The sequence below is a fragment of the Ochotona princeps genome, chromosome 2 (assembly GCF_030435755.1).
Source record: "Ochotona princeps isolate mOchPri1 chromosome 2, mOchPri1.hap1, whole genome shotgun sequence".
Classification (NCBI taxonomy): Eukaryota; Metazoa; Chordata; class Mammalia; order Lagomorpha; family Ochotonidae; genus Ochotona; species Ochotona princeps.
Genome location: NC_080833.1, coordinates 110,382,365 through 110,402,806, shown reverse-complemented (window position 1 = coordinate 110,402,806; position 20,442 = coordinate 110,382,365). Strand labels below are relative to the sequence as shown.

Sequence of the window (20,442 nt, the reverse complement as noted above, 5' to 3'; positions counted from 1 at the left end):
GAACATGGCAGTCTTTCTTGCCTGTTCTGTCTTCCCCCCAGAGACAGCAGGTCCTCCAGGTACTGCTCTGGGGTTGCCATCACTCACAAACCATTTATTGCCCCAAGAGTCCCAAGACGCCACCATCCTGGGGGAGAGGCACTAAGTCTTTCATCACTGCAGACGGTACACACACTCGGTGTCTGGGTAAAGTGGCAGGTTGAGCTGGTACTTCTTTTCTAGGGCAGGTGGGACAAAACGCCCCCCCAGGTAGTGGTAGCGGCCAGTAAACTGGGTTGCAGACTTCTTGGGTGCCGTTAGGGAGATGAGCAGGTCCGGCTGTATCCCTCCAGAGCTCCCCTTCTCCACGTCCCATCCTGGAAACAGGGTGACATTCAGGCAGTGCAGAAGCAGCTGGCTGTCTGGCCCCTCTGCTCACCTCAGTCCTGGAGTGCTAAGAAACCCATGCAGTGCGTCCACCCAGTCCTCTCTTCCCTCTCCTCTGCCAGAGGGATTGCCATCCTAGGGGCTCCTTCAGGTTCTCTATGGGCCAAACATGGAACTGGGGGCTCCTAAGCTCTGTTGCCAGCCCCTCTAAGTTAAATCACTTTAGACCTAGTCTGAGCTAGGACTGAGGCCTGCACCTGCCAGGGACCACCCTGATGATCTGGGGTAGAGCCCCGATTCCTACCCCTTCCCCAAACCCCACCCTCTGGGTCCCTGCCCAGCACCTGAGGGGATGTCGATGCTGGCAATGGGCACAGTGAGTCCATCCAGGATGCTCAGGATGCTGCGGAACGGTTCCCGGACCTCCCCCTTGAAGCTGAAGCCGAAGATGGCATCCACCACCAGCTCGTAGAGCTCATCGATCATCCTGGGCTACAGCGGGGCAGGAAAAGGAAAGGATATTAGAGCTGTAGCTGAGGAGGGCTTCTCTGCTGCACCCACTGATAGGGACAGCCACAACTGTCCCTGGGGACAGGCCAAATGGAGCAGGCTGTGCACCAGCCATTGCAAGGCAGTGTGGGAGCCCTGAGGCGCGGAGTCAGGAGGGCTGCATGCTGATCTCAGCCCAACCATGAAGCCATTCTGTGTGCAAACCACTCGGCTGCACCTCAGTCTCTTCATCCATAACTCTTGCATCCTAGTGCTTGTAGGACGGGATTCAAACAAGGCAGTCACTCTGGCCCTAGAGGCGGGGAGCTCAAGTGTTTGCTCAGGGAAGAGGAAGGGATGGGAGGTGTCTGGGAATCGTACAACTGGCCCCTCTTCCATGCCAGGCACCACGTGAGCCCTGCCTGGAAACGCGAGGGAAAAACGGCCTCCAGCAGGGATTACTGCGGGATGAGTGGGAGCCACCTACCTCAGAGGGCATTTCCCCAAGGAAAGGAATGTCCATTTTCTGACACTGGGTGACCAGTGCGGTGAAGAGTGGCTTGTTGGGCCTTTTGGGATAATAGATGGTTGGCTGGTAGCCCTAGTAAGAAAGCAGCGTGGTAATTCAAGCCAGATACTGCAATCCCATTCCCCCCTCCATGGCTTCTCATACTTACAAAGAGTTTGAGGTGCCGAGCACAAACCAGGCCATCGCCTCCGTTATTCCCAGGGCCACAGATGATCAGGACATTAGGGGGGCTCCTGGACATGGACGTGGGAGGATATGCCTGAAGGCAGAGTCAAAGGGGGCAGTCACAGGGACATGTGTTTGGAAGCTGTCCTTTCCACACCCCTCCGTGCCCAAACCAGAGGGGCTTGGCCAGCGAGCCGCTGCTCCCAAAGGTCGAGAGTAGACCACTGACCTTGGCAATGGCCGTAGCACAGCTCAGGCCAGCCAGCTCCATAAGTTGATCGACGCTGAACTGGTACTCGTTAAACAGCTCCTGGTCCACGGCCTGGGCCTCCTCCTGGCTGAGGAAAACACTCGGCCTGAGTCCCCGCCCTCGGGCGCCGGGTCGCGCCAGCAGCGCCGCGGGGACCGACATGGCAACCCCCGGGACCCCGCCTACCTCAGGTACTTCACCCCGGTGCTCGCCATGACCTCCGAGTGCCTGCGGCCAGCCGGGTCCAGCGGCTGCGGCCTCCACCACGTGAGTCCCGGGCGACAGACGCCGGCGGCCTGCCTCGTGAGCCGCGGCAGACGCGAGCCCGCCACCAGCAGCCCGAGTCCCAGCAGCGCCCGCAGCCCAGACATGCAGCCCGCACAGCGCGCCGCGGACCCCGGAGCGCTTACCCGGCCTCGGCGCCTGCGCGGCGCTCGCCCCGCCCCGGGGAGGGGACACAGGCGCGCGCCCGGGCGGAAGTGGATCTGCCCGTCCCGCGCCTGTGTCCGCGCTCTTCACCGGCCTGGTCAGCAGGCGTTTTACAGAGTGCGAAATGTCACCAAGTGGCCTGCTCCCCGTCGCCTTTTGGTGTTGTTGAGCAATCGCGGCTCTGGCGCAGCGGCGGGTCCGCGCCTCGACTGGGTCCCGGCCGAGGCACCTGGGCCCTCTTGGTCGCTTCTCCGGGCGAACAAGGATGGTGGAGAGCTCACTCGTGCTGCAGCAGGGTGGCAGGTACCCTACAGTACCAGGTACCGTGGCAGAAGCCTGGTACCTGACGCATCCATCAAGCTAATGTTCTTACTACACTCGTGTACGCGTTTTGTAGAATTAAAGGTTCGTGTGTTAGTTAATTTAACCAGCTCTCTGTTTTTACCAGAATATCACACTTTACTCCCCTGATTATATTTAGAAAAGAACTTCAGGAGTCAGCATTTGCAGGAGCGGCTAATCACCACCTGGGACGCCAGCGTTTCCAATCTCAGCTTCCTGCAGGGGCGCACCCTGGGAGCAGCGCGTGGTAACCCAGACGGGGAACAAGGATGGAGTTAGTTTACTGCCTTTGTCCTGGCCCAGCCGTGGCTGTTGGAGAGTGAATTAACTAGTGAAAGAACTTCCTCTCAGATTCTATGGGAATAGAAAATTTATAAACCTTAAATAGGTTGGATAAACTGATAAAAAAGAATTTAGTTGATGCCATAGGCTCCAGAAAACTAGAGAAAAATAAATTTTGTGCAAGTATTTTTTGAGAATGCAGCACATGGTTATGGGAAAAGCTTGGGCAATATCAAACCCACTGCTATCAGGGCACTAGGATCAGACTGAAAGTTGTCCTTCCCCAGTCTGTGTTGAACTCTTGACCCTCAAAGAGTGTTTGGCTATGGGTCTCTGGGAGGGATTAGAGTGGATGGGTCGCAAGAGCTCAGCTGCTACCCTGATCTCAAATTTTTAGCCTCCAGAACTGTGAGAAAATTAATTTCAGGGCTGAAGGCATGATATAGTGGGTTAAACAGCTACTTGCAGTACTGGCATCCCATATGGGTACTGTTCCACTAATCCAACTGCTCCACTTCACATCCAGTTCCCTGATAATATGCCTGGGAGAACAGTGGAAGATGGCCCAAGTTCTTAGGTCCTGCACCCACGTGGGAGATCTGGAATGAGCTCCTGGCTTGCGGCTGGCCTAGCTCAGGCTGTGGTGACCATCTTGGAAGTAAACCAGTGGATGGACGAATTTCCTTTTTCTCTTTCTCTCTTCCTTCTTTCCTCTCTGGAACTCTGACTTTCAAATAAAAAATAAATCTATCGGGCCCAGCGCAATAGCATAGCAGTTAAAGTCCTTGCCTTGAACGCGCTAGATCCCATATGGGTGCTGGTTCTAATCCCAGTGGTCCCAGCTCCCTGCCTGTGGCCTGGGAATGCAGTTGAGGACAGCCCAAAGCTTTGGGACCCTGCACCCATGTGGGAGACCAGGAGGAAACTCTGGGCTCCTGGCTTCGGATTGGCTCAGCTGCGGCCGCTGCGGCCGCTTGGAAAGTGAACCATCGGATGGAAGATCTTCCTCTCTGTCTCTCCTCTTCTCTATATATCCGCCTTTCCAATAAAAATAAATAAATTTTAAAAAAATAAATCTATCAAAAAGAGAATTAACTTATGTGGCAGCCCAAGGTAAGGCTTGGAGTGTATAGGAGTGTTATCAAGCTTTATTTTTTAAAAAATTTAATGTTTTGGGCCCAGTGGGGTGGCCTAGTGGCTAAAGTCCTCACCTTGAGTGCACCAGGATCCCATGTGGGCGCTGGTCCTAATCTCGGCAGCTCCACTTCCCATCCAGCTCCCTGCTTGTGGCCTGGGAAAGCAGTCGAGGACGGCCCAACGCTTTGGGACCCTGCACCCATGTGGGAGACCTGGAAGAGGTTCCTGGTTCCCGACTTCGGAGGCACAGCACCAGCCGTTACAGTCACTTGGGGAGTGAATCATCGGACAGAAGATCTTCCTCTCTGTCTCTCCTCCTCTCCGTATGTCTGACTTTGTAATAAAAAATAAATCTTCAAAAAAATTTAATGTGTTATGCTTTAAAAAGAAGATTTATTTTTATTGCAAAGGCAGATTTGTGGAGAGAAGGAGAGCTAGAGAAAGAGATCTTCCATCTGCTGCTTCACTCCCCAGATGGCTGCAACGGCCAGAGCCAAGTCAGGCCGAAGCCAGGAGCTTCTTCTGGGTCTCCCATGCAAGTGCAGGGTCCCAAGGCTTTGGGTCAGCCTCCTCTGCTTTCCCAGGCCACAGGCAGGGAGCTGGATGGCAAGTGCAGTGGCCAGGACATGAACCAGTGCCCATATGGGATACCAGCACTTGCAAGGTGAGGATTTAGGCATTAAGTCATTGTGCTGGGCCCTGTTTTAAGATTTTTTTTAAAGATTTTCTCTTACTGATGAGGGATGTATATTGTTAGTCAGTGTCATCAAGGATCACATTAAAGTGGAATCGTGAGACTGGGCTGCAACCCCCTGGTCCCTAGGCCTGGGCCCCAGCCCTTCCCCACTCTGTTCCTGGAGTCTCCACCAAGACCCCAAAGCCAACAGAGCTCCCTCCACTTGACAAAAGGAAACAGCCTTCAGCACTGACGGTGTGTACAAGTGATTGACCACAGGTCAGACAAATCAACTGAAGAAATCATTAAAAAGAAAATGGGGGTGGAGCTTCTTTAAAAAATAAAGAGAAGATGAAAACAGGGGGAGAGCACTGGGTGGGAGCCCCACCTCCTCCAGCTGGTGTTGCAGCCCAGTCCAGCCTGTCCTGCACATCATCCTGGTTTTCTCATCTGCCATTGAGAGCTATGAACTGGCCAAGCCTGGCCCAACCCCACATCTGACCCACATATGTATGCCAGTGTGAGCACCCTAAAACAGGGTGTGGGGTAGGCTGGGCTGCACCAGCTCATATAAAGACCAAGATGAATGGGGCAGGCCATGTTGCGTAAGGGACAAGCACCTGCTGGCATGTGTGAGATCTGGGTCTGAGTGTGGTCTGAGCAGGGGGAACCTGGGAGACTCCCTAGTGGGTCATAGCTCCTGCTGATGAGCACATGGTCCAGGCTTAGGTGTTGGGCCATGGTGAGGAAGAGGGGTATCCTCAGATGGCCCTGGGAAACAGGACCTGCAGTCTTCCTGAGCATACAGGCCTCAAGCCTCACCCTTGGAAAGACCACCGGCCTGCCCATGCTCACAGCAGGTGGAGGCGTGGCCAAGGGTTTCCAAAGATTTATTTGAAATGCAGAGTGATGGAGGGGAAGAGAGGACTTCTGTCAGCTGGTTCACTCTCCAAATGGTCACGACAGCCAGGACCGGTCAGGAGGAGCTGGACAGCCAGGAGCCAGGAACTTGGTCCAGGCCTTCCAAGCGTAAGTCTGAGTCTGAAAACCCCACCAAGGAGCATGGAGAACTGCCTGGTGTTTCTCCAGAGGGCCACAGCACGTCCCGGTCCCTGCAGGCTGGAATGACTGTGCCATGCAGGGCTCCATCCCCACAAGCCAGGAAAGGGGGTAAGGGAGAAGTGCTGTAGAGGTGAAGATTGTGGACAGTGCAGTGCAGGTCACGTGACTGTGCAGAAGCCAGACCAGGGTGCTCTCCTTCTGGGGTTCCTGTTGAAGGTTTCCTGTGGCCATCTGGATGACCTGTAGGAGCCAAAGAGAGAGATTTGCCGTGGAATGTGGGGGCCTGGGAGAGGAACAGATAAACACCTGTACTCCATCTGGTTCCCCTGGGCCTGGCCCTTACCCCTGGAGGTAAGCAGGTTTCAGCTTTACTTTCCCATGTTCTGCAGGGTTCTCTGTTGCTTTGTGGTCATGCAGGGAGCAGGGGACGCCCCGGGTCACCAGAGTTGGGTGAGGGTTGTTCAAGTTGCTGAAGGGCAAAAACCAAAGGCTTGGGATCCTGTATCCCAAGCCCATTCACCTTTTTTGTTAGCCTGAGCAGAGGTCAGGTTCCCCCCCAAATCATTTCCAGCCTCCTCGGCCACTCCCTGTGCCGTCCTGCAGGCCTCTTCCCTCTGCCCCTCATCCCTACCAGGACACACCTGTTGCCTTCAGGACCGCCAGGTGTCAGGGTGCCAGGATGCTCCACTCTTGGGGAAAGATGGGCCCCCTGTCCTGGGCCTGCAGGGATGGGAACAGACACATTCATTGCAGCTACTTCGCACCAAGGACCACCATGGTAGGAAGGAGTCAAGGATTGTCAAAAGATGCACTGGTTGCTGTACACCCAGGAAGGGGTACCCAAAGCTGTAGTCAAACATGGGCTGCTCGAAGCTGGCTGGGGTTGCGGGGTGAGGAGTGAGGAGGAGGAAGGCTCCTGTGCTGCAGAGACAGCACCATCAAGGCCAAGTCAACACCGCCAGTGACCAGCAGTGCTGCTTCTGCTGGGGAAGCGTCATGACCATGAACGCGAGGGGGGAGTAAGGGTAGTGCCAAGCCAGTGCCTGCCACCTGCTTGGGATGGTGAGGAGGGAACTGAGAACTGGAGGGGTGGGAGGACAGCCTGCCTGGACTCACGCTGCAGTCTCCCAGGTCCCAGTGACCTGGGCTGACATATCAGCCCCTCCTGGTCCTCTTGGTGTCCTTCCTCATCCTCTTCATCTTCCCACCTGCCAAGAGATCTGCAGGAGTAGGAAGCTGGGTGTAGGCAGGGCATATGCACACTGCTGCCCACTGCCTTCTCCTCTTGGGTTCTCATGAGGCACCCCCCCCTCCAAGGCTGTGACTGACTGTGCCCAAACCCCCTTTCCCTGGAGCCACGTTCCTGGCCCAGCGCTCCACCCCTGCCTTACTCACCTGGGCTGGGCACCTGCAGCATGGCTTCCGGCTCTGCCTGAAGCCTGGGACCTTCTCTGGAATGAAGGGGAACCAGGGAGATGATTTTGAGAAAAGCACACAGGTGAAAGTGGCTGTCCCTGACAGATGGAGGCTTTGGGGAGACAAGCTACGGTGTGTGGCTCAGAATCACATTCCATGCTCCACGCTCTGGGCAGAGGCCACTCAGAGGTCTCCAGTTAGCATGATCACACCTGGCCAGCCTGCCCACCCACGGGGCCTGATTCTCCCTCCTAGGGCGTTACCCCCACCACCCAGGTCCTGACCATCCTCACCAGGGCTTGTCACAGACCTCACGGGAAATTAGGACAGGCCCCACAGAGAGCACTCAAGCTTCTGGACCCCCCACCCAATCCCCTGCCTGTGGCAGACTAATTTAATTCTGTATGCAGGTTATGAATGTGGTGTTCTAGTCTTCAGATATAAGATCTGTGAAGTTTATGTAATAAATATTAGAGGGGCCGTGTGGCAGCACAGCAGGTTGGGCTGCCTCTGAACACCAACATCCCATATGAGTACCAGTTCAAGGTTCAGTTATTCCTGCTCTGCTTCTGATACAGCTTCCTGCTAATGCACTTGGGAAGGCAGCAGAAGAGGGCCCAGGTGCTTGGGCCCCTGCACCCACGTGGGAGACCCAGATGGCTTCCTCCTGGTCCAGACCTTGTCATTGTAACTATTTGGCAAGTGAGCCAGTGAATAGAAGAACCTTGTCGCGCGCACGTGTGTGTGTGTGTGTGGTCACTCAAACATTCAAATAAGTACGTATTTTTTAATTTAAAAAATTCATGTGGATCTGGTGTGATGGCCTAGTGGTTAAATCCTCATCTTGCATGCCAGGATCCCATATGAGCACCAGTTCCTGTCCCAGTGGCCCTGCTTCCCACCAGCTACCTGCTTATGGCCTGGGAAAGCAGTTGCGATGGTCCAAAGCCTTGGAACCCTGCACCGGCATGGGAAACCTGAAAGAAGCTCCTGGCTTCTGTCTTCACATCAGCTCAGCTCCAGCTGTTGCAGCCACTTGGGGAGTGGACCAGCAGACAGAAAATCTTTGTCTTTCTGTCTGTAAATCTTCCTTTCCCATAAAACAAATAAACCTTTAAAATTATTTTTTTAAAGATTTATTTATTTTATTACAAAGTCAGATATACAGAGAGGAGGAGACACAGAGAGGAAGATCTTCCGTTCGATGATTCACTCCCCAAGTGAACCGCAACAGCTGGTGCTGCGCCGATCCGAAGCCGGGAACCAGGAACCTCTTCCAGGTCTCCCACGTGGATGCAGGGTCCCAAGGCTCTGGGCCGTCCTTCACTGCTTTCCCAGGCCACAAGCAGGGAGCTGGATGGGAAGTGGAGCTGCCGGGATTAGAACCGGTGCCCATATGGGATTCCGGGGCATTCAAGGTGAGGACTTTAGCCGCTAGGCTACGCCGCCGGCCCAATTAAATAATCTTTTAAAAATTAATGTATTGGGACAGCCCAATGCATTGGGACACTGCACCCGTGTGGGAGACCTGGAAGAGGTTCCAGGTTCCCGGCTTCGGATCGGCGCTCATCGGCCCATTGCGGCTCACTTGGGGAGTGAATCATCGGATGGAAGATCTTCCTCTCTGTCTCTCCTCTGTGTATTTTTGGCTGTAATAAAATGAATAAATCTTTAAAAAAAATTAATGTGATTTGAATTTCTGGGTGGGTGGAAGTTTCCAGAAGGAGCTCAGAGTGGGAGGAGGCAGCTGGAGGAGGCAGGACGATTTTCTGGAGAGAGGAGATATTGAGGAAGGGGAAGGTAGAGAGACCTAAGCCTCTGGGGAAGACCTCACGGAGACCTGACGAGGGGAGAGAGGAACTTTTCTGGAACACTATCTCCATCCTGTGGTGTTTGACGGAATTGCAGCCAAGGACTTTCACCCCACTCCCGCCCGATCCTGGCTCGCGCCACTGACCTCACCTAATAGGCTGCTTACCAGTCAGCCATGGCCACTGGCCGCCCTGGTGTCGGTTTCGGCGGCGGGCCACCTCCGCTCACCTCCCCCTCACCCCGCAGGGCACGTGGCATGCATCCCACACACTCAAGCCCGGGGCCGATGAGCACACACCTGAGCAGCCAAGCGGAGCAACCCTGAGAACACTGGCCCTCCCTCGTGGGGGGCCCCCCACTCCCGCCGCTCTCGGTTTCAGGTGTCATTTCCCCAGGGCTAAGAGCCCAGAACAGTCCCCCACCTGCACCAAGTGGGTCCTCATGGCGTCTGCCAGCTTGGCCACCAGCCGGTCCCGCACAGAATCCGACTCCTCCTGAGGGACGTAGGGCAAGCCTGGTCAAGAGGCAGGCATGGGTTTGGCGGAAGGAACAAACATGACGAGGGGGCTTGGTTCCCCCCTCATCTCCTACTCCATTCCCGGGCCTTGACACCATACTGCTCATGAGAGGAGGGGGATGGTGGGGACAGGTGAAGGGCGAGAGAGTGGGGGGCGGATACAGAGGGTCTCACCTGACAGGAGCCCAGCGCTGCCTTGTAGTATGCCAAAGCGTGTTCATATTGCCCCAGTCTGGCTGCCGCGGCCCCCAGCCCTTCACAGGCCTGCCACTGCCCCTTTGTGTCTCCTGGGGGAAGGCAGTCTGAAAGGGCTTCTCCCTACCCCATGGGGCCGCCCCACATGCCCTGCCCCAGACTGCCCACTGCTCACAGATCCCCGGCCTGCACCTGCATCTCGGGCTGCCTGCAGGGCGTGCAGGTAGTTGTCCCTGGCGGCCTCGTGGTCCCCCAACTGGCTCAGCGCAAATGCCAGGCTGCCGAAACTCCGACCCTGCTCCCACCGCCGCCCTGCAGAGCCTGAGGACACAGTCCACTCCTGGGGGCTTGGGCAATCATGGTGGCAGGGCCAGGCTCCCATGCCTACTAGTGCACCTCTAGGGAACCACAGAGGCCAACCCCTCCTGCGTGTCGGGATGGTGGTCGTGTGTGTGTCTGAAATGCCCCCTCCCAACAGCTAGCTTGCAGGTAGGCAAGGTGCAGCAGCTAAAGCTCAAGACTGACCAAAGGGAAGCCGCACCCCACTTCAGGCCTCCCATACCCTTCTGGCTCTTTCTGCTCATGGTTCCTTTGCCACCCAGGGCCCAGCCTCAGGCCCGCAGCTGTCCATTCTGTCTGGCTGTCCCTGGCTCCCTAAGCTTCCAAGCCTTGGGATCCCTTGGGAAGAATGGAGCCTCCCCTTGAGTCCTTGCTTCCAGCCCTGGCACCTACCATGTAGGCTGGCAGCTTTGTGATGGAACTCCTGGGCTTCCCGATGGTTACCAAGGGCACTGTAGGCCATCCCGAGGTTTCCCAACACGGTGGCCCGCTCCCAGGACCTCTGGCACAGGGCCAGTGCCTGCTGGAAGGCCTCCACGGCCAGAGGGAACAGCTGGAGCTTGGAGTAGCCCAGGCCTAGGTCATTATAGAGCTGACCTGGAGGACACACCGGGAGTCACTGAGGCTGGGGAGGGGCACAGATGCCAAAACCCCTAGCCCTCTTCCCCTGTCCCAGGCCCTGCAGGCTCCCTGCCTCCCTCCTCAGCCCAAGCCTTACCCAGCAGTTGCGGCTCGGCGCTCCTGTCTGCAAGCCTCCGGCTCTCCTCCAGCACCTGCACTACCTCGCCCACCCCATGTTGCCCACTCTTGAGCATGCACTCTGCCGCAGCCCCTAGTGCCATGGCTGCAGCCTGGGGTTGCCCAGCTCTGGAGTAGGCCTGACTTGCTTCCTGCAGGCACCGGGCGGCCTGCTCAGGCTGTCCTAGAGCCTGGTAGCAGGTTCCCATTTTTGCCTGGGCCTGTGCCCTGTCTCCCTGAGGCTGGTAATGGCCCAGGGCCCTGTGGTACCAGGTCAAAGCTTGAGGCAGCTGGCCCAGGGTGTGGTAGGCCACAGCCACATTGAAACACTGGTCTCCATGGTGACTGCCCTGTGCCTCCTCCTCCGGCTGGGCACGCAGGAGCAGCTCCAGGCCTTGGGCTGGATCCCCAGTTTCCACATAGGCAGCCCCCAAGTTGAAGGCGCAAGCCCGAAGCACAGGGCTGTCCCCCTGTGAGGAGGCCTCGGAGGCTAGCACAAAGGCCTTCTGGAAGCTGCTCAGGGCCTTATGACCCTGGCCAGCCTGCAGGGCCCTGTGACCAGCTCTAGTGAGGGCCCGGATGCTAGCCTCTTGCTGAGGCCTTTTCTCCTCCTGCTGCTGCTGCTTGCAGCTAGAGTGTCCAAGCTCAGGCTCCTGGAGTGGGGTGTCCTCAGGTGTAGGAGACGACATGCTGCTGGCAAAAGAGGGAGCAGGCGTCTAGGTCTGTAGCTTTGGCAGCCCCAGAGCAGCTTTCCCAGAGAGCAGTTCAGCGCCAACCCTGTCTCTGCCCCACGGAGCCTTCTTTGTCTTTCTTTCTTTCCTTTTCAAATAAAATGTAAACATTATTAACACAGGCACTCCTCCGATACTGGACGCAGAGTGTCATCTTAACCACTGTGTCAGATACCTACCCCCACGTTAACTGCTGCGTTGCAAGAAGTACGTTCTCACTACTGCATACTGGTCACCACCATCCACCTCCAGAACTTTCCATTCCATTCAAGATAGATAGAATTAATGAATGCAGGGCCCAGCATGGTAGCCTAGTGGCTAAAGTCCTTGCCTTGCATGTACCAGGATCCCATACGGGTGCCGGTTCTAATCCCAGCCATCCTACTTCCCATCTAGCTCCCTGCTTGTGGCCTGGGAAAGCAGTCAAGGACAGCTCAGAGCCTTGGGACCCTGCATCCACGTGGGAGACCCGGTAGAGGCTCTGGGCTCCTGGTTTCAGATTGGTGCGGCTTTGGTCATTGCAGCCACTTAGGGAGTGAATCAACAGATGGAAGACCTTCCTCTCTGTTTCTCCTTCTCTGTGTATAGCTAACTTTCTAATAAAAATAAATCTTTTTTAAAAATTTAAAAAAGAATGCAAATATTTTTTTAAAAAGAATTAATGAATGCAAACATGTAATAACTAAGATGGTACACATTGTGATAAAAATTTTACAGTAGGAAACAAAACAACAACAACAACGAAAAACAGTGTTTAAAGAGTGAATAAATGGGCCTGGTGCCGTGGCCTAGCGGCTAAAGTCCTCACCTTGAATGAGCCGGGATCCCATATGGGCACCAGCTCTAATCCTGGCAGCCTCGCTTCCCATCCAGCTCCCTGCTCGTGGCCTGGGAAGGCAGTGAAGGACGGCCCAAAGCTTTGGGACCCTGCACCCACGTGGGAGACCCGGAAGAAGCTCCTGGCTCCTGGCTCAGCTCTAGCCATTGCAGCCGCTTGGAAAGTGAACCATCAGATGGAAGATATTTTTCTCTGTCTCTCCTCCTCTATATATATCTGATTTTTGCAATAAAAAAAAAATCTTTAAAAAAAAGTGAATAAATGAGCTTCCAGGCTGCCTCTGCCTGCTATGCCCCCTGGTCTTGTAATCCCAGGGCTCCCGTGGGCTCCGTTCCACACAGAGGCCAACGGGCACTCAAAGGGGACCCAAGGAGCAAACCCCCAAGAGGGGGTCCTGCTGCTGCATTTCCTGCCCCTCTTTCCTTTGCTCTTTCTCTCTCTGAAGGTCCTTATTCTGGTCCACACCATCACTGCCCCCGCCATGACATCCTGTCCTGGTCTTCAGGGTCCTCTCCAGCCTGAATCCAATCTTGGCGTCAGCATGTGCATCTTATCAGCATCCTCCCCCTTGAAAGCAACCCTTCTCACTAGCTCCCCTTGCTGGAGGCAGGAAAGGGAAGAGAAAGGCCACAAGTCCCAAGCCCAGGATGGGGGAAGTTCTCGGCTCCTCCCCTTTCTTTCTCTCCTCTTAGGGGCGATGGACAGAAGGGATGCGTTCTCTGAGGTTCCGAGAACACCAAGAAATCCTACTTTTTCAGGCCCTCACACACCCCCAGCCCCCTGACCACCAGACAGCTCAGGCTTTGGGGATGCCTCACCTCCTTCCTTGTCTGCGCTTTCTGGAATGGAGCCTCTGGCTTGGGTTTCTTCTCCTCTCAGCTCAGAGCCCCGGGGGTTGCCTGACAATGAGGGACCGCCCTCCATTCCTAGGGAATGTTGAGTGATAGCTCAGGTGTCCTGTCTTAGGGCTGGATAGGGACAGGTGAGTTGCTTCATGACCTGCCACCCTATCCCCACCCCTGCACAAACACCCCTCCCACCCTTCACTTCTGGGAAGGAGCCAGAGCACCGTGGGGGAGTTATAGATGTCACTGGACTGTCCCATCCCCTGTATGCACAGAATAGGGGACTTGGGGTTCAGGTTACAGAATGATCACATGGCTGCGGTTGAACCCCAGGTTCATAGTCAATGGCTTCTGCTACACTGCACTGGCTTGCTTCAGTGTGGTCTGGGCTGTCCTGGAAGTGATCTCCACTTCTCTCTTGCACGCACACATGCATTCATGTGTGTGCACACACATGCTATGCTTCTGTGGGAGTGTTTTCACATTTGGGATTAGAGTGAAAGGTTGAAGGTCAGGAAAGGTCTGGTCTCCCATCTGCACAAATTCCAGATCTGGCTTAAGGATAGGCAAGGACAATTGGCACCTAATGCCCTAGCTCACCCAAGGTGGCCTCCCAGAAGCAAAGTCATCAGGAAGGGGCTGGGCTCCCCTGTCCCTGCCCTGAAGCCTTTGTTATGTGCCACCACACAGCAAGCATCTTGTCACACACTGTGCCTAGGTGCATGTAGCAGAGGCTGCCTGCAGCTTCCACCTGTGGCCTGGATCTTCAGGATGTCACCAAGCCTGGTCAGGACCCAAAACACAAGTCCACTTGCTCCTTCTCTCAGCAGACTTCTTTTGAGGAGACGGACTGATTAGGGCAAGGGTTAGGGACTGTGACTGCTCCTGCCAAGCTCCTGTGGACCTACCGGAGACCCAGTGATCATTTCTGAGCCCCTGCCCCAGCCATAGCTTCTTGGCCACTCCCTCTTCAACACCCCGGATCCTGGTGGCCCCTTTCCTTCTCAGACAAGTCTCTCTCTGGCCCCTCCTGCCAGATCCTCTGAGTGCCTCCTAAATGTTGGGGTGCCCTTTACCTACTCTTCCCAGAACTCTTCCACACCCCTGATATTAGCCCAGTGAAATAGGACAATCATTTCTTTTTTTCCAGAAAAGATTTGTTTTTATTCGAAAGGCAGAGTTTTATGCCCACACCCACATATCACACAAAGATAATCTTCCGTTTGTTGGTCCACTCCCCAAATGGCTGCAATGGCCAGAATTGAGCTGGTAAGAAGCCAGGAGCCTGGTGCTTCCTCCCGATCTCCCATGTGGGTGCAGGGTCCCAAGCACTTGGGCCATCTATGGCTGCCTTCCCAGACCATTAGCAGGAAGCTGGGTAGGAAGTGGAGCAGCCAGGACTAGAACTGGCACCCACATGACATACCTGTACTACAGGTAAGGTTTGGCCTATTATTACACCACTGTATTAGCTCCAATCACTGTTTTCACTTTTAGATTTACTTTTTAGGGGGCATCCTGTGGCCCCAGGCTAATCCTCCACCTTTAAATACCAGCATCTCAGACAGGTGCTGATTCATGTCCCAGCTGTTGCACTTCCCATCCAGCTCCCTGCTTATGGCCTGGAAAAGTAATGAAGATTAGCCCAAGTCCTTGGGATCCCACATCTATGTGGGCGATTCAGAGGAAGCTCCTGGTTCATGTCTGTGGATTGGCTCAGCTCTGACCATTGTGGACATTTGGGGAGTGAATTAGTAAATGTAAGATCTCTCTGTCTCTCCTTCTCTCTGTAAATCTGCCTTTCAAATGAAAATAAATAAATCTTTTAAACATTTACTTTTTATTTATTTGAAAGGCAGAGTTACAAAGAGAGAAGAGATAGAGAGAGTCTTCTATCATTTAGATTCACTCCCCAAGTGGCAACAACAGCCAGAGCCAAGCTAGGTAGAAGCCAGGAGCCAGGAGCTTCTTCTGGGTCTCCCACACAGATGCAGGGTCCCAAGGTCTTGGGCCATCCTCTGCTGCTTTCCCAGGCCAGAAACAGGGAGCTGGATGGGAAGTAGAACAGTTGGGACATGAACCGGTGCCCATATGTGATCCTGGCTCTTGCAAGGTGAGGATTTAGCCATTGAACAACCATGCCAGGCGCTCATCTATCTATCTATTTATCTTTCTTTTCTCTTCTTCTTTTTTTAAGATTTATTTATTGATTTTCAAAGAGAGAGAGAGGGAGGGAGAAGACGGAGAGGTCTTCCATTCATTGGTTCATTACTCAAATGGCTACAATAATGGAGCTAGCTAGGCCTGTCTGAAACCTAGCACATGTGTGTAGGGGTTCAAGTACTTGAGTCATCTTCTGCTACCTTCTCACTGGCCCCAGGGATTTTTCATATATATATATATATATATATATATATATATATATATATATATATATAATATTATATTATATGTATTTTCTAATATATACGTACATGTATATGTATATGTATGTATATATATATAACTATATATAACTCACATCTGAAGCGCTGCTGGGTTACCAGACCCATCCCTGTGCCCTGAAGTGATGCGCTTAGCACCCTTCCTGCCTGGTCCTGGCTGCCTTCTGCCCTAATCCGGAGTGGAGCTTAATCCCTGAAACTCCTTGCCTCTGTCCTTGCTGCTCCCACTGACAAGAACGCTTCTGTCCTTCCCCCTAGCAGAGGGGTCTCCTCTCAGCTTCCCAGCATGGCTGTGGGTTCCACTAGGAAGTCATCCCTGACCTTCACTGCTCAATTTTTTTTATAAGATTTATTTTTATTTTTTATTACAAAGTCAGATATACAGAGAGGAGGAGAGACAGAGAGGAAGATCTTCTGTCCGATGATTCACTCCCCAAGCGGCCACAACAGCCGGTGCAGCGCCGATCTGAAGCCAGGAACCAGGAACCTCTTCCAGGTCTCCCAAGCAGGTGCAGGGTCCCAAAACTTTGGGCCGTCCTCGACTGCTTTCCCAGGCCACAAGCAGGGAGCTGGATGGGAAGTGGAGCTGCCGGGATTAGAATCGGTGCCCATATGGGATGCCAGGGCGTTCAAGACGAGGACTTCAGCCGCTAGGCCATGCCGCCAGGCCCCTTCACTGCTCTTAATGACGTCATGGCCACCGCTCCCCTCCCTGTAATTGATCCCACCACGGTGGGAACAGCAAATTCCTTTAGAACATGAACTGTGCTTCTGTTCCTTTTGCTCCTGCGCCCCTTATTTAATGCATTGTTTCCAGTGGGCCCAGGAGTTAGTGGGACCCCGGAGGCGGGGCAGGGGCTAACATCGAGTATGGAGGCGGGGGAGGACGGAGGGACGGGAAAGGGCTTGTAGATTGCAGTGAGAAGGTTTAGCCGCCAAGGTGCCCTGCAGGAAAAACAAACCATGGTAGTCCTGGCAGAGCAGCGCCTTAACTTCTCAGCGCACCTGGGTGACGCCCTGGAACTACAAATCCCAGAGTTCCCCCGTTCAGAGGACCGGAAGTGTCCTGTTGGACTGTGGCAACGGAGAGGGGCGGTGGCCCTGCGGCGGGAGATTCAAACCTGGACGAAGGAGGAACATGGAAGGCAGACGAGCGGGCCCCGGCCCGGCAGCCTGTGAGTGCCTGAAGGGTTGGAGGAGGGTCCAGCAGAAGTGTTCCTGCTGGCGGGGCTTGGTCGTCCCGGAGGAGATTGGGAGAAGGTGGGAGGGTGGCAGGCAAGGGGCGGTGGGATCCTGCTGGGTAGGTGGGGAGGCCGCGCGACAGAACGTTGTTCCTGATTCCCGAACTCAGGAGCTATGGAATGAGGGGTCTGTAGGTGATCCGGGTGGTGCCTTAGAATCCAGCAGTTATTGCTGCCTTCCGTTCGTGCCAAGCGCTGGCACAGGGCAGGACGCCGCGAGGACCCCGGGCCAAGGCTGGAGCTTTGAGGATGAGCTCCAGGCAAGGCGCCCGGCTCTCACATGGCAGGCTCCTGCGTTTCCCGTGACTCTTGTTTACAGAGTGCCCTTTTAGAGCCGACCCTGCTGGGCGGCTGCCCCAGGTGGTCGTGGTGCAGATGGTCCACCTTCCACCTTCAGAAGCCCTGCTGCAGAAAGACTGGAAGGAACACAGGTTTCCGTTGGATATTCTGAATAGAGACAAGGCCATGGCCAGCCATTGGTGGGAAGAAAGCCACTTAAGGCCTGAGGAGGGCTGGAAGATTTTTTTTCCCTTCGCCTTGGAGACTGTGTGTGTGTGTACCAAGTCCCGCCCAACTCTCTTAGTCCTCAATTCATAACTCTGAGGTGACGTCACTCACTTCACTGGTTTATTTTCCATGCTTAACAACCGACACTTGTTACTTATACTCTCCCTTCAGAGGAACTGATGGATTTCCTGTGGCTGGCCAGTGTTTTCCAATCTTACTTGGAGATGTGTGTTTTAACTTGCTTAACCGCCAGTTCATGCAAGTCCCACCTCCCTCAAATTCTACTGCAGGCTGTGCAATAAGGAGTAAGAGTGGTGTGAAGTGCTGAGTCAGGGACGGATGGAGCATTGTCTCTTTGGAAGCCCCTTGAGTTTTTTGGGGGCGGGGAGTGTGCATAGCCTTCTTCTCTTGCCCTATTTGATTCGAGTGTTGCCCTTATTTTATTTAACTTAAAGATTGTTTTCCTCCTTGGGTGACCTGTGCTGAAAAGGATGGGGAAGATGTTCTTGTGTTCTTTTGAAATTCTCTTTGTCCTTGCACTTCATGCCTAGCAGATTACAGTTGTTTCTGTTGGAGTGAATTTTCCTGCTTTCTGCCTTTTCATTATTTTTTTAAAAAGGTTAATTTCTTTTTATTGGAAAGGAAGACTTATAGAGAGAAGGAAACACAGAGAGAAATGTCCTATCCACTGATTTACTCCACAAATGGCTGCAACAGCAAGAGCTGCACCGATCTGAAACCAGGAGCCAGGAGCTTATTCCAGGTTTCCCATGTGGATGCAGGGTCCCAAGGCTTTGGACTGTTCTCTACTGCTTTCCCAGGTCATGAACAGGGAACTGGATGGGCAGCCAGGACATGAACTGGCGCCCATATGGGATAATGGGACTTGCAGGAAGAGGATTAGCCAATGGAGCCATTGTTCTGGCCCCATCCACCTGTTCTTTAAGACCTATCTCACAGGTAGAATGCTCTGCTTCCTCCGCTATTTCCATAGACTTTGTGCCTGGGCTACAGTCACACTTGTCAATTAGGGTTGGACTTGTTCACACACTTGTTTATCTCGTATTTATTTGCAATCAAAGAGAGAGTGAGTAAGAAATCCTATATGCTCACTCTTCGAATGCCTGCAATGGCTGGAGCTGGGCCAGGCTCACAACAGGACTGGGAACTCACACTGGACTTCCCACATGGGTGTCAGTGAACCACCACATGCTACCAGCAAGGGTGCACCCTACTGGGGAGCGGGCATAGAAAGCAGAGCCAGGATCTGAAAGCAGACACTCTGATGTGGGCTGTGGGTGTCCCAAGCAGGGGCTTCATGGTGGAGCCAAAGACCACCTCAACTTGTTCTTCTGATTTGTGTGCCAAGCATGTTGCATAGTGTTTGGCTGTTGGATGCCAAGTCCTCATGGGTTCTTTTGGCAGTCTCTGTGAGAGTACCAGATGAGGATGGCACAGGTCCAGTTCTTGAGAACTCAGGGTAGATAACATAGAGAGCTAAGTACACAGAAGGACCTGCTCAGACACTGAAAGAAGGCCTGCAAGGTGGTTTTGGGAAGGAGGGGGGGAGGACAGGAAGATGAGAGGAAAAAAAGGAAGGTGCCGGGCCCAGCATGGTGGCCTAGCAGCTAAAGTCCTTGACTTGCACACGCTGGGATCCCATATGGGTGCGTTCTAATTCTAGCAGCCCCGCTTCCCATCCAGCTCCCTGCTGTGATCTGGAAAGCAGTCGAGGATGGCCCAAAGTCTTGGGACCCTGCACCCACATGGGAGACCCAAAAGAGGCTCCTGGCTTCAATTGATCAGCTCAGCTCTGGCCATTGCAGCTACTTGGGGAGTGAATAATCAGACAGAAGATCTTCCTCTCTGTCTCTCCTTCTCTCTGTATATCTGTCTTTCCAATAAAAAAAAAGTCTTTGAAAAAAAAAAAAAGAAAGGGGGGGGTTCCTCCAATCCAGAGGAAAGTCTCCTGTTAAAAAGGGGTCCAGGCTAGATCAGGGAAAAGCCAGGCTGGGCTGATTGTTCCTCCTGGTGCTAACAAAAATTAGAGTGGGTGAGGGTTGGTTGGGCTTAGCCACAGCATCAGCGGGCAGAAGCTGGCACTGGAGGCTAATTCTGTCAATTTAAACTCCAGAACCACCTGGAGAGTGCATAATCCAGGAGTGGGAGTGGCCTAGAAGGCAAATAGTGGGCTCCTCCCTCTTGGGTTACCACTCCTACTGGAGGGCACGAAAACCAGGACAGGGGCTGGGGTGGCTAGACAGAAAGGCATCCAATAGCATGTGTATGGGCTGGATAATGGGGCTGGTTGGGTTGAACTAGGCTTCAAAGCCCATTGACATGTATGAGAGCTGAATGGGATGTGGGACAGACTGGACTAGTCTGCTGCACATACTGGCAAACCAGGATAGGGGGCGGACCTGGTGGGGGTTATTGTGGGTCACTCCAACTAGGCTGTAACTCCCACTGGTTTATGTTAGGGCCGAGAGTGTGCTGGGCACAATGGGTGTTGCAGTCCATCCTGATGGAAGACAGGGCTGGAAACAGAACTGACCCAGCAATTGCAACCACCAGCTGATTGGGGCGATGGACTGTGCCGAGCCCTGTACTTGCAAGTTCACACAAGAATCTGGTCTGGGATCACCTCAGACAAAGTTTCTTTGGGGATATCCCCAATCGAACTGCCGGACTCAGAACCCTAACCATGAAAAGACAGAGGACAGAACAAGTCAGTCAATTACCTCAACCATATGTTGGCAGTGAAAAACTGGGCAAACGGAGACTCTAAGATGGACTATGTCAATCAGTGAATTCTTCAACGACTTCATCGTGCTTGGAATGGCAAGATTGGCAGCAATTCAGAACTGTTGAACTATCAAAACCACTTGAGCAAGACCCTCGGAGCTTGCCCCACATCAAGGACTGGGGGCGGATGGGAGACTGGATGGGGCTTCTTCCTTAAAATCCCTTTTTACCTCAGATATATGAAGGAAGCAATATAGAACTAATGGGAAGTGCTTCAGGGCTCTAAGCAGGGTTGTCTGGCTTGATCTGTTAAGAAGAAACTTTTTATCATACAATGTATCCACGTT

General features: G+C 53.8%; 3 protein-coding genes and 1 long non-coding RNA gene across 4 annotated transcripts in view; 1 reads left to right on the top strand and 3 right to left on the bottom strand.

The window, feature by feature from the left end:
* Positions 1 to 151: 151 nt before the first annotated feature.
* Positions 152 to 2,220, bottom strand: NAXE (NAD(P)HX epimerase). The gene is made up of 6 exons (XM_004589040.4): positions 1,986 to 2,220; positions 1,779 to 1,887; positions 1,533 to 1,643; positions 1,343 to 1,456; positions 711 to 858; positions 152 to 356 (listed from the first exon to the last, which is right to left on the bottom strand). The coding sequence occupies exons 1-6, from the start codon at positions 2,168 to 2,170 to the stop codon at positions 154 to 156; spliced, it is 870 nt and encodes a 289-aa protein (XP_004589097.2). The 5' UTR covers positions 2,171 to 2,220; the 3' UTR covers positions 152 to 153.
* Positions 2,221 to 5,885: 3,665 nt separating this feature from the next.
* On the bottom strand, positions 5,886 to 11,539 carry TTC24 (tetratricopeptide repeat domain 24). The gene is made up of 7 exons (XM_058655891.1): positions 10,725 to 11,539; positions 10,400 to 10,603; positions 9,860 to 9,988; positions 9,647 to 9,759; positions 9,378 to 9,449; positions 7,123 to 7,178; positions 5,886 to 5,967 (listed from the first exon to the last, which is right to left on the bottom strand). Exons 1-7 carry the CDS (start codon positions 11,431 to 11,433, stop codon positions 5,886 to 5,888), a joined length of 1,365 nt encoding a protein of 454 aa, XP_058511874.1. The 5' UTR covers positions 11,434 to 11,539.
* Positions 6,079 to 6,950, bottom strand: LOC131479605 (uncharacterized). Its single transcript, XR_009245004.1, has 3 exons — positions 6,844 to 6,950; positions 6,369 to 6,447; positions 6,079 to 6,196 (listed from the first exon to the last, which is right to left on the bottom strand). It is a non-coding gene; the product is annotated as an uncharacterized LOC131479605 (long non-coding RNA).
* A 5,023-nt stretch (positions 11,540 to 16,562) lies between the features above and the next one.
* Positions 16,563 to 20,442, top strand: part of IQGAP3 (IQ motif containing GTPase activating protein 3) — a 37,599-nt gene continuing 33,719 nt past the window's right edge. Inside the window, exon 1 of the mRNA XM_058660440.1 lies at positions 16,563 to 16,777. Coding sequence (XP_058516423.1) covers positions 16,741 to 16,777 — 37 coding nt within the window. The 5' untranslated portion in view covers positions 16,563 to 16,740. The remainder of the gene's footprint in view (positions 16,778 to 20,442) is intronic.

Excerpts from the sequence above, each read along its gene's own strand:
- NAXE (XM_004589040.4), bottom strand. The coding sequence starts at position 2,170 with ATGTCTGGGCTGCGGGCGCTGCTGGGACTCGGGCTGCTGGTGGCGGGC. Across the intron at positions 1,888-1,985 it reads ACCGGGGTGAAGTACCTGAG|CCAGGAGGAGGCCCAGGCCG; the intron begins GTAGGCGGGGTC and ends TGTTTTCCTCAG. Across the intron at positions 1,457-1,532 it reads CTCGGCACCTCAAACTCTTT|GGCTACCAGCCAACCATCTA; the intron begins GTAAGTATGAGA and ends CTTTCTTACTAG.
- TTC24 (XM_058655891.1), bottom strand. The coding sequence starts at position 11,433 with ATGTCGTCTCCTACACCTGAGGACACCCCACTCCAGGAGCCTGAGCTT. Across the intron at positions 9,760-9,859 it reads GCAGGCAGCCCGAGATGCAG|GAGACACAAAGGGGCAGTGG; the intron begins GTGCAGGCCGGG and ends GCCTTCCCCCAG. Across the intron at positions 5,968-7,122 it reads GCTGCAGGTGCCCAGCCCAG|GTCATCCAGATGGCCACAGG; the intron begins GTGAGTAAGGCA and ends TGGCTCCTACAG.